The 15,598-nt window shown below is 40.9% G+C and overlaps 1 protein-coding gene across 5 annotated transcripts in view; it reads right to left on the reverse strand.

Moving 5' to 3' along the window:
- asap1a (ArfGAP with SH3 domain, ankyrin repeat and PH domain 1a) overlaps nucleotides 1-15,485 on the reverse strand; it is a 63,246-nt gene extending 47,761 nt beyond the window's left edge. For 4 of the 5 annotated variants that reach the window (XM_017714239.1, XM_017714238.1, XM_017714237.1 and 1 more), the window contains exons 1-3: nucleotides 15,292-15,485; nucleotides 14,936-15,023; nucleotides 12,183-12,309 (exon numbers count right to left, since the gene is read on the reverse strand). In XM_017714239.1, coding sequence (XP_017569728.1) covers nucleotides 12,183-12,309; nucleotides 14,936-14,994 — 186 coding nt within the window. In that variant the 5' untranslated portion in view covers nucleotides 14,995-15,023; nucleotides 15,292-15,485. Of the gene's footprint in view, nucleotides 1-12,182; nucleotides 12,873-14,935; nucleotides 15,024-15,291 lie in introns of those variants that run through there. The other variant, XM_037547040.1, reaches the window with a different exon arrangement.
- Between the last annotated feature and the right edge of the window lie 113 nt (nucleotides 15,486-15,598).

Consider the following 15,598-nt stretch of genomic DNA (forward strand, 5'->3'; position numbering starts at 1 on the left):
CCTGTAACAAGTTCTTATCAACAGTCAGTGTTGTAGTGGTTAGCTCTGTTAGCTTATTTGCTAATCTGAAGAAGTAGCCTCTGTAACTCGCTCAGAAACGTACAGATTTCCCCTTAGCTATTAGTAATTAAACATGTTTTCAAAAATATCCCTCTATGTGCTGCTCAGTGTTTGTGAAATGCCAGTGCTGTCACCTAAACAGTTAAACCTACAGCCCTAAATCGATGCTGCATAACCATAAATAACTGCATACCCATTCATTAATCCTGACATATACGCAAAAATCTAAATTAGTTGAAAATTATTATTACATTTCTGACTCTTTTTTTGTTTTGTTTTTCCAAATAACACAACATTTTACACAAAACCTAGAATATCTCAAATAGTCTTTCCTCCATGACTGATCAGCCATACTTGCATTTAACAGTAACACTATTTAATTCTCACAAATATAAGGGTGAATATTAGGGTTTCGCCATCACAGTGCCTACAGCATCAGACCCAGGTTAACGAAGAATCAAAGGAGCAAATCTCAGCAGGCTAGCACTGTGCCAATGACACGTGAGAATGAGGTGCAAATGGGCTAACACACTGACACACACATATACACACCTTTCGCTGTGCCCAAAAGTGAGTCACTTAGCTCTTACGTATTCATACTGTGCTGCAGCACGGCCGACTAACACTGCACTTTGAAACATCCCTTTGGCTGTAAAATTCTACGGAAATATTTGCAAAAAGTATTATTAAAATATATCTGAAAGCTATATAAATATAAGCAAATAAATAAGTTCTTCCTGTTGTCAAAACAGAAATGCAAATTGAGACATTTTAAAAAGCAAGATAGCAGTTCGGGGAAGTGTTTGGGGTTGAATTTTACACCGCCACTTTAACGTTTTCCAAGATCAGCTTTTACGGCTGAATCTATCAAATTTGTTAATGCATTTTTCGTCAACCATGATTCTGTTTTTCTTATCCATGTGGTAATTTGAGACCACACAAGTCATCACACATTTTTGCACTATTGCAATGTATCTATTTATGACATTAAAGCTCTTAATGGCCTAGCTGGGCATATCTTGTAGCATTACAGTTCTTTCAGACCACTTCGTTCAGCTTAGATCACTAATTCATGGAAGATCAGAACACTCAGAGTGCCTTTGCCTATGCCAGTGGCTCATTTTCTCCCATTGTTAGTCATTTTGCAGTTATTTTATTTAGGCTATGGTATATCTTTATAATGTTTCTCTTATATTCCTGTGTACATCACATTGGGCCTCATTCACCAACCGTTCTTAAGATATTTCTTTCTTTCTAAAATCAGACCATTCATTTAATTTTAACAGATCAAACTGTTACAACTCTTCAGAAGTGCAGCCATGAAGAAGTATGTCCCATTCTTTTTCTGGCTTGTGGGGCCCCTGAGACAAAGTGGCCGCTCCACAGAGCGTGTCCGGTGACCTCAGTGCAGGGACAGCAGTCGCAGCTCACTGTCTCCCTCTCGGCCTCTGCCTGGGCTTGTATAACCACACAGCTGAGCCGGCGCGTGACGGCTCTCAAGTGACAAGAGCACAGAGAACGGCTGCAGCAAACGGCAACATCAGCCAGGCATAGGGCCAGTCCTTCTTTGCTGTTATTCTGCTGACAAAGAGCAAGCAATTCTGGTTCCCCTGAACAGGCCAAGTGCGCAGCCGCTTGAGTGACAATGACACAGCAGCTAGGGGTCTGCAACACTCAGTGCAGGGAAAACCCAGAACTGTAGACAGTTTTGGGCAACGATTATGTAAGTATCAAGTACAGTACTGTGCAGAGGCCTAGGCCACAAATGGTAAATTATACTGAAATATATTGCACAAGTAAAGGAAATGTTTATCTGCTCAGAAGAAACATAAACACTCAAATAAATAAAAATAAACAAAAATCAATAAATTGTGATTTACCTGCTGTTAGCTCGTCCATTTCAAAAACTCTCCTCAAGAAAAATCCAATGTTTACAGTTACCGTCTAATACGTGCTTCATCTAATCAACACTTCATTTACACTTTATGTAGATAAACCTGGTGGGACTGAACAAATCCATGCAATTACTGGGGCTGTATCAAAGAGAACTTATATCAATGGTTTAACGTTCCTGAAAACACAAAAGTTTTGTTACATTTTTCTGTATTTATGTTTATTTACATAATTTCTAATATTATATATTGTTTTCACAACCAAAACACACTTACTGCCCAAATAAATAGTTTTCAACTATGTTCTTGGCTGGCCTTAAACTTTTGCACAGTACTGTGTGTGTATATATATATATATATATATATATATATATATATATATATAAAATGAATATGAATATATATGTATATGTAATGAATACTAAGAGAGACGCTGAAAGCCTAAGAAACTCACATCTGTTTGACAGCCTCTTTGCGGTAGGTCAAAACCACAAAAATAAATAATCCTGATCCAGTAAATGTTCTTACTTCTTAGTAATGGTTTGTTTATGATCAGCCAGCTGCATAGAGATGCCTCCAATATTAAACATTCTGCAAGATTAAAAATGACAGCAAGACAATAACAGCAAATCATACTAAAAAAATATTTGGTGTAAACTGAGAGTAGACTGATTACAGCATAGTCCACTACTGACTATGTAAAAAACTCAATAGTCTGGGAGTAGACTCTGTACTTTCTGAGCATCCAAATTGCTCTCTAATACAGGCAGACAAGCTCTCGAGTATAAAACCTAATCTCAACTGTGCCAGAAATTTCAAGGCAAATAGATGTAGGCACAAATCCTCTGATTTCCCATCTGGCTACAAATCAATGGCTGGAGATCAGGCCTGCCATAAAATAGGTCACCATAGAAAATTCATCATCGTTTCCGCAATTACAGCAGGGAAGAGGGCCGTCCTGAATGAACTAATACTCAGAAATGAAGCAAATTAAAAGGTCCTGGAACTCTGGAACACCGGCGACAACCCAAAACCTCTTCCAAAAAGCTTTCCACACGGAGCCACCAATCACAGTTTAAACGCTTCCCTTTTTGAGGGAGCAGATTATCCATGTAAACAATACGAGCTGCACTCCCCACGCTTGACCTTTGAGTGCAGTAATCTGAGTTTGCTTCTCTCTGCGTCTGCTTCTGCCATGTGTGTAATGTGACCTTCAAAACACTTGTAGTCTGTGTCTCATTTGTGGCTTTGTCAGCCATTCAAATTCCCCGACTTTTAAGGTAGGTAGTGAAATGGAAGGACACCAAAAGTTCCTTGGACAAGAATCATTTGTACTTAGTAGTGGCAAAATCCACCTTATCCAAAAGATGCATACTGAGGTTACGATAGCCTTCCTCTGAATTAGCCCAATTAGCTATCTACAGCTAACTCTGGGCAAAAAGGCACCCAGTGGTTTCAAGAAGCTATTAGTGCAATTAGAAGCTCTGAGTGCACAGCATATACTGCTTACTGTTAATGAGTAGCTTTGCAGCCTATTGGCTTAAAGTGGCCAACAACATAGTCTCTTAGTGCTTAATGGCATAGCCCTCTATTAGCACAAAGTGGCTCTGTCCATACTCTAACTCTCCACTGCTTAAGCTCTCACATATCTGGACTGGCCAACGGAAGGGAGCAGACATCTGTTCCTGGACACTGGGGATCAAAATCACCAGGCAGTGTGAATGAATGCCTGCTTCTCTGCTGCCAAGTGAAATCCACTCTCCCCTTGAAGTGAGCAATGAAGGCCAGTCGGCAAGAGAAATTTGACTTTGATTTCATTATCATCTCACTTCTTTCTGACATTCTGGTGCTAGACAAGCACACAAGATGATAATTAAAACAAAAGGAGGGCGATAAAGCCAAAATATACACCACTATAACAACGGGATACTTAACAGCATTTTTTTAATTTTGTGATACACATCGTATTATTTTTCTTCAAGCAAGCAAACAAGTTGCACCAGACAAACTGCACTAGCAAAACAGTACTGGCACATTTTTATCAATCTTTATTATTATTAATTGTTAACTGACAAACCTAAAATCACAGATACAACTGCATTTTACATGAACATGGCTTTAGGCTTAACCCGTCTATTGAAACTCGCTTACTGGTATTTACATGTATTTTTTAATCAAAAGCATTAGTCGAACATTTATGTGTTTGTCAGTTCATTGTTCATTGGTTAACCATTAATGTCCCTAATTTAAAGTAGTAGGAACAAAGATCAACTAATAAAATAATATAATAAGCCGACAACCGGTCTTTAGTACTTTCTTCAATGCAGTTTACTTAGTTACAGTGAAGGGTTTTGCCAGTAAGTTGTTACTACGTACTAATAGCTGTTACAACATGCAGACCTTCAGGTGTCAAACCCAAAATGTATGAAACATGGGTCAGCAGGCTTTGGTGCAGTGTGCAATAGATTCATTCAGCACTCATGTCACTGAGGCACCATCCGCAGTATCTGGCCCTAGGGAGCTTTCTCTGAACACCCAGGGCCGTCGCGCTCCTCAGACAGAGGATTATCAGCTCTGGCAGCGTTCCCTCAGCACTGGACTCAAACAGAGAGCCTCCTCTGCAAATGCTGGTGCACCTAGAATCCATAACTGAACCCAATGCACAGTATATTTGGAGAGGCCCAAAGCCCAGATGGGCAAAAACAAAACTGATATTGTCTTCAATACATAGTACATTACATTCTTTAAGGTTTTAAGTAATACAGCATTCTGAAAGTTTGTAGTGGTTTGCCACAAGTATCTGCCAGATGTTTCCAGCTCATTACCACTGAACATTGTATGGTAATTTTTCTGTATGTAATACTGATAATGGTAAACTAATACTAAACACCCAATGATTTTAAAAATTTGATCTCAAAGCTAAAACAAAGCAATGTCTTATCCACCAGGCAGCGTACTGATAATTCCACTTTATGTAATAACGTTCTTTGATATTGCTTTTGGGCGTTAATTGCTTTAGATGTCTGGTTCTCATCAGCACCACTGTGAACAATTTTGACTTGTTAAGTTTTTCTAGAATGGTGCATTTTACATCAACTAAACATTTAAATATGAAAAATTGTGAAAACCGGTGGAATTCCCCTTCAAATTCTGTAGGTTTTATGTAATATTGCACGTTGAATGGTTGTTTTAGTCTGCCACAAGTATATGCCATTTTTAACAAGCCTACGTTGCTAAGCCAACTCATTAGCTTCATTTATCTGATACAGTGAAAATTAAACGTCTTCACTGTGGTTGTCCTTTGCATTTATTTATCACTATCCAATAGTGGTTACTGCAAATAACTAGGCTAACTCTGACAAGACAAAACCAGTTAGGTTTTTTTGGTTCTAGAATTTGTATCACTGAAAATGCTACCTGAATATTTGTTAATTTTTATCTTAAAAATTCTTTTTTTCCGCAAGCATGACAAATACATGACTCCAAAATGCCTTCCTGCATGTACTCGCAGACCACTGACGTATAAGGACTACAACAGAAAAGCAAGAATATTCTGTAGCATTACTGAAAGGGGAGAATCGAGGGTTTCTGGGATCGCCCATGCCGGCAGCTTTTCAGCATTCATCCATACATCAGCGGTGCCATCTGTTCCTCGTATTCAGACGGGAGGGAAGGGAACGTGAGCAGTGCCATGGAAACTATTATCAGGCATGGAATGCAGGATTAGGTCTGGGCTGGTGCAGAGGGGCTGCGAAAAGAGATGGATGGCACTAAACAGAGAAAGACAGGAAGACACAGGCCAAAATCAGCTGTACTACAGGCTACGGCCAGGTAGAACACCAGACGAGGCTTGTTTGGAAGCTGGGGAAGGTGGAGAGAGACAGAGAGGGCTGCAATGGAAGGGCACGCCGAGAGCAAAACGAGGCTGACTCATTCGAGTGTGTGCGCCGCAGCTCTGCGAGCAAATGCATTTTACATATTTACACACACGGCTGTTGCAGGCTGTGCGTGACAAACAAGAGCAAATGTCAGGACATAATTTTACAGGCTGTTAAAAAAATGTGTTACAATAAAGAGCACATGATTCATTCAAAGGAAAAAATGAAAACAATGAAGATATGGTTCTAAAGAAATAAGCTGATAATTTAACCCTCCATCTATTTAAGAGAATGGCTTAGTGAAACATGAGTCATTTCGGGTCTCCCTCTCTGACGCTGAAAGCAATGACACCTGCTAAAGAGGATAAGCACCTGACAGACTGAACACAGGAGAAACCAAATACCACCATATGGAATGTGATATCCCACAAGGAGCTCAAAAACCCATTTAAAAACCACTAAAGAGACACTAAGCACAAAGCCAGCGCAGTAACTCACCAATAAAGGACCTTCAAGGGCCTTGTCTCTTAAGTAAACACCTGCATATGCATAGATGCAATGGTACTTTAGTCCACATCAAAGTGATAGATAATGACAAAAATCACTCAAGCATATTTATTGCTATTTTATTGGGCCAGTGAAATGATGCACTGCCAACTGGCAAAATATACCACTTATTTTTATACATGTGACAAATGTCATTTGAAAGCCGTTTAAAATTGAGACATTTAGACACTTCTTACACGTAGAAACATGTAAGAAATGTGTTGTGTGAAGCACCAGAGAAATTACTAATCTAACGCGAGAGGTCATTAAGGATAATGTGACATGGCCATTGTGTTTCCTTTCATCACAGCATCCGTTTCCAATGCCGGATCCTCTCCAGAGTCCAGCAGCTCCTCTGACAGGAGGCCAAGTGGAGGGCTAAAGGCTGCCAAAAGGAGGGGACAGGCGCCGCAGATGAGTCAGACTGGTGGAGTGTCTCCCTCATCACCAGACATCATTAACTAAAGTCTTAGGCTGGGGTGCTCCTTACCCAGCCCAGCCAGGGCTCTCCACCCACTTCTTTAACTGCTCATTTCATACCACTCTTAGCCTGTCACCCACTGTTTCCTCTGCTTCTCCACCACCAATATTGTTAAAACAACAGATCAAACCGAACATACACAATTTCCCCTTTAACCCAAATGCAGTCAATCAGTAAATCATTATGCAGTATATCTATATGCCATCAATTTATAGTACTAACATGGGTGTTAAAAGAAAGACACTGAGGACTTTCTTACTATACCCTCCTTTCTCCAGTAACACCCTATTCCCTGCTGTGCCTACTTAAACCAGAGAAAATAAATGTGCTTTCTGGTGAGAAACATTATCCACAAGATATTTTTGCAACAGGTTAAATAAAATGTTCAATGAAATGCCTTTTTATGTTTTTAATAACTGATGTAATCATAACTTAAAATCTTTTAAGCCCCCGTTTATGTTTCATGAGGGACTCTATTAAGTGTGAGGAAGGCTGCAGAATGGCTTTATCACTTTAATTTTGATTCAGGACATGGAATAAAGTTAAATATTAAAAGAAATCGTGAAAACTGACTGCGAGACAAATCTGATTATTTTTGTGCATCTCAAAGCCACACAAATACTGCACAGGTACCTGAAATTTGCTTGCTAGATGCGAATCACCTCATGGACCTGGCCTCCCTCACTTATGTTCAGCAAGCTGAAGATTCTCCACAAAGGGGCCCTTTAAGCACTCAAATAGCTTTTGGCGCTTCATATCAATGACACTGTGTGTTCTTGGTTTTTGCATACCATGTACAAAAATAGCCAACTGGATCTTCCATACACTATTTCCAAAAAGTATTCGCTCATCTGCCTTCACGCACATATGAAATTGAGTGACATCTCATTCTTAGTCCACACCCTTTGCAGCTATAACAGCTTCAACTCTTCTGGGAAGGCTTTCCACAAGGTCTGTTTTATGGGAATTTTTGACCATTCTTCCAGAAGCGCATTTGTGAGGTCAGACACTGATGCTGGACGAGAAGGCCTGGCTCGCAGTCTCTGCTCTGACGTATTCCAAAGATGTTCTATCGGGTTGAAGTCTGGACTCAGTCAAGTTCTTCCACACCAAACTCACTCATCCATGTCTTTATGGACCTTGCTTTGTGCACTGGTGCACAGTCATGTTGGAACAGGAAGGGGCCGTCCCCAAACTGTTCCTACAAAGTTGGGAGCCTGAAATTGTCTAAAATCTCTTGGTCTGCTAAGGCATTAAGAGTTCCTTTCACTGGAACTAAGGGGACGAGCCTAACTCCTGAAGAACAACCTGACACCACAACTACCCCTCCACCAAACTTGGCACAATGCAGGCAGCCAAGTACCATTCTCCTGGTATCCAAAACCCAGACTTGTCCATCTGATTGCCAGATAGAGAAACGTGATTCGTCACTCTAGAGAATCTCCACTGCTCTAGAGTCTAGTGGTAGAGCTTTACACCACTGCATTCGATGCTTTGCATTGCGCTTGGTGAAGTAAGGCTTGGATGCAGCTGCTCAGCCATGGAAACCCATTCTATGAAGCTCTCTAGGCTGTTCTTGAGCTAATCTGAAGGCCACATGAAGTTTGAAGGTCTTTTTAGCGATTGACTCTGCAGAAGTTGGTGATCTCTGCGCACTTTGCACCTCAGCATCTGCTGACCACACTCTGTCATTTTACATGATCTACTACTTTGTGGCTGAGTTGCTGTCATTCTCAATCACTTCCACTTTTTTTATAACACCACTGACAGTTGACTGGAATATTTAGTAGTGAGGAAATTTCACAACTGGACTTGTTGCACAGGTGGCATCCAATCACGGTACCACACTAGAATTCACTGAGCTCCTGAGAGCGACCCATTCTTACATAAATGTTTGTAAAAGCAGTCTGCAGGCCTAGGTGCTTGGTTTTATGGCCATGGAAGTTATTGGAACACTTAAATTCAATTATTTTGATGGGTGAATGAATGCTTTTGGAAATATAGTGTAGCTAAAACCTGCAGTAGCAGCTATCTTGCAGCATCTGTACTTTTGACCATTTTATAGAGGACAGGATGTCCTGACAGTATCTCAAACCACATGAGCAAGTGTATGGCATGTAGTTCGCACAATGTCAACCAATGATAATAATATGATAATAATATGCGTCCATTACTTGTTGACTACAGACACAACAAGTAGCATAAAAATTATATTTTAGAATATCACTTTCATTTCACTTCCATAGTGCTTATTCTCGTACCTCCAGTGCAAATACATGTTCTATCTGTTCGACTACATTCTGGATGAGGGAAACATTGTGTAAATCAGATTTTTCACTGAACTGCTGCTTTAAAGTGGAAGCTTAGTACCAAAAAGCGAACATTTTAATATACTGTATTGTTGTGTATATCACTTCTGCAACATTGCAGGCTTGGGACACTTCTTTCACTGCCTGATGTGGAAAGGTTATTACATGCATTCATCACTTCTAGGCTGGATTACTGCAGCGCTCTCCTCACGAGTTTACCTGCGATTTCCCTTAGGAAGCTCCAGTTTGTGCAAAGCTGTGCCGTGTATACTCTCATTCAAACCTCACCATACTGATACACTACACCTGTGCTTTTCAAACTACATTAGCCCTCTGATTATGCATGTATTGATTTTAAAAATGCTATACATACCTATTAAGCAGTTTCATGACCTTGCTGAGTCATGCATACAAACCCAGCTTAAGCATTTCGCTCCTTCACCCTGCAGCAGCCACTCTGCAAGCTTAAAACAATGGATGAGAGAGGCTTTCTCAAGGGGCTGCTCGGTTGAGAAACAGCCAGAAACTGTATGACATTCATTATTTACTATGTTTTTCTTTTGTTCACTCGTTGGACTTTTTGCTTTGCTATACTTACTGCGTTTTGCTGGACTTTGGTGCTGTGTTACATTTACTTTGCTACCTTTGTTCAACACCTTTCTGCCCCAGTTGCTTTGTAGAAGTTTGGGCTTGAGAAAAGAGCACTATAAATAAAATTCATTATGATTGCTGCTGTTGTTGTTTGGGCAGGTGCAATCTTATGGTAGATGGTTTGGAGCCTTAAGCTGCTTCAGTTCCAAATGTGATTGTCTCTTATTATCTGAGGGCTCAGTTATACCATGTGAGTATTAGTTAGTGTAGGGATCTGAGGTGGGTTGTGAAATGGCGCAGGAGGAAGCCCCTCTACCCCACTACGCAGTTTTCATCCTTTCAGGTCAGGTGTGCATTGGCCCATGCGTAAGTAGGTTAATCCCTTCTCTCCCTCCCTCCCTCCCTCTCTCTCTTTCTCTATGCTCCTGGAACCACTGCTCAGGAGAATAACCTCTTCCTCTTACACAAGCCACCGAGCTATTCTTAGAACATCACAAATCTCAACTCCTCTGAGGATGAGCATGCCTGGCATGACTTTCTACATGGGATTTCTGCACTTTGAAGAGCAGGAATAGTATAACCGGTCGCTCCCGAGTCTTTTCTAACATCTCAAAGAGCTGCAAACTCTTTGAATGAACTGAGTGAATACACATTCATGTAAGGAGCAAGCAACCTGGGAATAAACAGGTAAGGCAGACTCAGCTGAGCTTGTGGGAGCTGTCGAGCTAAGCTAAAAAAGACAATCACTCAAAACAAAGGAACTTAAATCAAGAAGTGACCTGTTTAAATCAATGGTTCACTGAAAAAATTACATCACTTTCTATGTACCGCAAATGTAGCCAATTTGGTTTCCTTCTTTAGTTTTACACTGGACATACGAGGCTAATAAGGCAGAAATCTGTCACCCAAAAAGATCTTCGGTGACACAGACTTCCATTAGTTCTTAGCTACATTAGCCTCATAGCTCCAGTCCAAAACTAAAGAAGTAAACTCTGGACACCAAACATATCTTAGCTGATCAATTATGCTCAGGGACAGGAGAAAATTGTGTAAACTGTATTTGTTCTGGACTTTTCCTTTAACCTATGCTGAAAAACATGTGACTCAGAAAGACATCTCAGGGGAAAAGCAATGTCAAAGGAACTATTACTCTGTATCCGATTTTCTAGTTAATGGAATTTCGTTAGGCAAGACCCAGCAGGCTGCGTCCAGCTTTTTTACTGCATTTCATAGCATGGTTTTCTGCCACTTCCCAGAGCGTGTTCATGAATAAACATAACACACAGACAAGTAGGTCATGGCAACCATTAGCCCATCTGCCTTCATTTACGTTCCACTGCATTTACTGTTACTCACTAATTAACTGAGGAGGATCTCATTACAAAAGGACTTATTCAGTGTATCCCAACAAAAGAAAAGCACTCAAATGACTGTTTTTTACACCACAGTAATGAGAGATGGCAATAAGAGAACAAGTGGACAGCACTCAGACCTTCTGCTGAGTAAAAATAAGAACTGCTCAGCTAGGGCTAACCTGTTTCACTCTCAATTAGCCAAAGCTAACTGCAGCAGCTGCAATTTGACAGCATCTCAATTCCAACCACGGTCACAGTCTTCTGACAAAACTCAACATGACATGCGCTATTTTTTCTGAATTCTCTCCTCGTCCATCATTTCTTTGGCGTTCTGGTCATTCAGTCTACTTGGGGTCTGCGTTAAAACGTCAACCTTCGATTTGAGGCAATAATGCAGCAGCTAGTCTATGATTTTCCCATTTGAGCTGCCAGTGATCCATAGAGTGAAAAAAGCAGACCACATGTAATCTCTGATCCACAGCACAGGTCAGTGCCTATAATTTAGCCCAAAGCAGATGGAAACCGTTATTCGAGTTGATGCTGTAATCTTTGATATGATCTATAGCTGTTTCTCAACCTTGTTCCTGGAGGCCTGCTGCCCTGCACATTTCAGAGTTATCCTTGCAATAACACCAGCTCAGTAAGGGCTTGTTAATGAGCTGATCAGCCGGATCAGGTGGGTTGGGAGCAGGGAAAACATCAAAACCTGTGCAATCCATAACGCATTCAGAGGTCCAGAGATACTGACAGCATCTCACTGCAGCTGAATATCAACACATAAAGGGCACGTCCTAGTTGAATGACCCCGTATTTTATAATGACTAACAACTGCAAAGTGTTCGTATCTCAATAGACACCCATTATGTTTCCGCATGCCAAAGCTCATCTGCTCAGCCCCTCAAAGCCAATGTGTATTGTAGCGTGTGGAGCCTCAAAAATGAGAATCACAGGATGAAATACAAGCGCCTAGCAGAGAGCTACGTGCTCCACGTCCACGCCGTGGACAGACACATGAGTCCGTCAGTGTGGGCTGTTTGTGTGTAAGTGTTCTCCCCTGAAGGCCCTCTTACCTCCTCCAGGACGCTGACCGTGTTCCGGCAGCTCTGCAGGCGGGTGGTGAAGCTCGATGTGGTCGGCGAGTTGTAGTCCTCCGTGGTCTCTGCCAGGAACTCGGACACAGAGATCTGATCCGGCATCCTGAAGGAAGGACAGCCGCGCCACAGTGGAGAAGAAAACAATAAAACAAAAACACCGAGAAGAGATTTTCTTCAATTCAAAGATGTAGCAGCATTAGTGACTTAAAGCAGCCCGGCACATTAGTCCGCTCTGTGTGTCTTCAAGCGAGGCTGAATCTGAGGGAGAGTGAAAAATGGCAGAAAAAACACACGGCTTGTTGTTTCCCCGCTGGTCTTCTTCGTGTTATTCCCACCGTCCTTCCCCCTTCTCTTTCTCTCTCCCTCTCTCTCTCTCTACCCCTCTCTACCCTCTCGTATTCTCCCTCGCAGCCTGTACACAGAGCACAGCGCGACCGGACTATCGCTGTCCTCCTCAGGCTTCCCCAATTACGAGATGCTCGTGTGCTCAAAAAAACGTCCTCATTTCCACAGACCGCCGTTTAAAGGCGCTCTAACGCTCTGCTTTTCTGTGTTAGTGTTTTTTTTTTTTTTGAATGGCTAGTGTTTCAGCTTTCGTAGCGGTTTCATCCTGTTTTCCTCTTTTCTCTCTCCGCTTTCTGACACACGCGCGCTCCGCCCCTCCCACCGCCGATGACGAGCTCAATCGAGGAGGTCAATCTGCGCGTGCGCATGGAGGAGCCGGGATGGGACGTTCGATTCAGGATTACGAATCAATTCTTTCGAACAGTCCGTTTCAATGAATCGAACGCACGATTCCTTTATTCATTGATTCACTAGTCGGGAGAACTTCACCCTCTTCGTCTCTTCGTTCGGCTAAGCGAGCGAGTTTCTGCGCACAATGACTTCCAACCCTATTTCTGTTTTTGTTTTTTTTTTCAGTTCAGTTATATTCGGTAACTCTGAATTCAGACTCTAATGGTGAAAACAAAATATGACAGAAAAAACATAGTACCTACCAAAACACAATTGGCTAGCGTGTTTCATGAGATTATTGGTATTATAGGTTCAATGGACCATTATTATTCACATTTAATGGGCTTCAGCTTATAAAACAGACGTAAACGGCCCTACAAACATTTCGATCCATTTGGACTTGACTCGGTTCGACAGACATATTGAGTAGAACCGGTTCACAGGAGTCGATTCATTCACGAGTCGCACTGCGCTTTAACAAAGCCGCTTCACCTCTGCTGGTGAAAATGAAGACTGGCAATGTTCTCTATTTTTTTTTTTTTTTTACTGACTATGTTTTTTTTTTATTTATGTAAAAAATACGGTTACAACAAAGAATACATCGTGCATTGACATGAGAAAAAAATGCCTGGGCTTTATTTATTGACAAATTGCCCATCATACTGGCTTAGTAAACATACTAGTAATACACGTAGCCTATTACACTGTTATAACACTATTATAATATAATAATTATATATAAAATTTATCCTGGATGTGTTTTTATATAATTACATCCCAAATACAGCCTGGTACAATTACTGATTACAGTGAGATTCTTGAACGGATCTAGGGGCAACATCATTTTATCAAACCCATTCCATTACAATACATTAAAAAGGGAACATATTCAGAATCCATTCAGAATACACTTCGAATATATCTTGATGAGGCTCATGGAAAAAAAAACTTTTGTAGCTGTTGTAATTTTTATTTAATTTGCAATGTCTGTCAATGTTACTGGTTTGCAGTTATCCTCATGTAGTTCTTTTGTTAAAATATTTCTTGAACAATTTGCTTATAGAATAAAGTTGCAAAGTTCTCAACATTATTTTGGCAACAATGCACCATATCCCAGTAACAGAATTTTGCAAATTTGAACATAAAGTGAGTAAAGTGTGTGTTTTTATTATAATGACATGTTATTATGTAACAGGCCATGCCATGCACACAAAAGTCCATTACAACGCAAATGCTAGGATTATCGTTTATCAACATGTCCACTACTGACTTCCATCATACCTCAAAAGGGTTTAATAACTTTGAGATTAATAACTGGTCATTACAGTGGTTTATCAGTCTACTCAGGCTTTAGCAAAGCTCCGTAACATTGAGATTAATAATTAGTCATTACATTGGTTTATCAGTCTACTCAGGCTTTAGCAAAGCTGCATAACATTGAGATTAATAACTAGTCATTACATTGGTTTATCAGTCTACTCAGGCTTTAGCAAAGCTCCGTAACATTGAGATTAATAATTAGTCATTACATTGGTTTATCAGTCTACTCAGGCTTTAGCGAAGCTCCATAACATTGAGATTAATAACTAGTCATTACATTGGTTTATCAGTCTACTCAGGCTTTAGTAGGAACTTCAGTCTGTAAAGAAGCCATTTTTTTTGTTCTTCTTTACCTCTTTATCCGCCATGCGTGGAGTTTAAAATAGTTCAAGCATTGATGGTGTTTCTTTCAAAGACAGTACGTAGTTTAGAAATTTAGCAGTTAAGTATTCTAAAAATATTTTATTGAATACAAAAACTTCAATTTTATATTTTTCCCAACTCTTGAATCTCCTTACATCCCAGCCATGGTAAAGTGGTTCGGTGTTATTTTTGTAGTAAATACTAGCACAGCTGTAACTATTCTAACCAGTCCAAATATTCACGTTGTTCGTGAAACTTATCAGTGACTCAAAACCAACAGTACTGTTTCAAACTTTAACAGTCCAACTCACCGGCTCCACAGAGAGTCTCTGGAAGAAAAGCTCGATAAACGGGAGGAAGAGGACCTCATGACTCTTAGGGTCACCTGAGCAAGAAAACCTGGGGTGGTTCAAACACAAAACATTAGATATGAAGTAGTCCATGATCTCAAACTAGGTAAGAAGCACTCCGAAAAAATGTTTTAGGACGTAGTTTCACCGCCTGAAGGCTAGCTAGAGTCACTCCACGGGCTACTTACTGGCTTATTCACTTGGCAGTAACTTGGCTGACTGCTTTACATTAGCCTTACACGGCTAATGCGGATTCTCTCAGATGTACAACCTAATTTGCTTCAGAGAAAAAAAACCCACCACGCCTCAACACTTACCGAGACCGCTTCACCCCGGGCCGCTTTCAGAAGAAACAGTGAACCAAACTGTGCGCTGAACTCCGTATTTCCAAACGCCACCATGTTCACTTCATTTTGCTCTGAGCCTCGGTGGAGCATAAAAAAGCCACAACTGCTCAGGATTTAGTCTCCGATGGAATGTGCCATTGATCTCCCCCATCTGGAGGAGGAGAGGCGATCAGCAGCTTTTGGACAGGAAGCGAAAAGCAGCCATGTGGGGTTGGAGAAGGGAGGTGGGGGCATTTTTCCAGAGGACACATCCTGACTGAGCTAATGGCCAGAAACA

The sequence above is a fragment of the Pygocentrus nattereri genome, chromosome 2, assembly GCF_015220715.1.
Source record: "Pygocentrus nattereri isolate fPygNat1 chromosome 2, fPygNat1.pri, whole genome shotgun sequence".
NCBI lineage: Eukaryota > Metazoa > Chordata > Actinopteri > Characiformes > Serrasalmidae > Pygocentrus > Pygocentrus nattereri.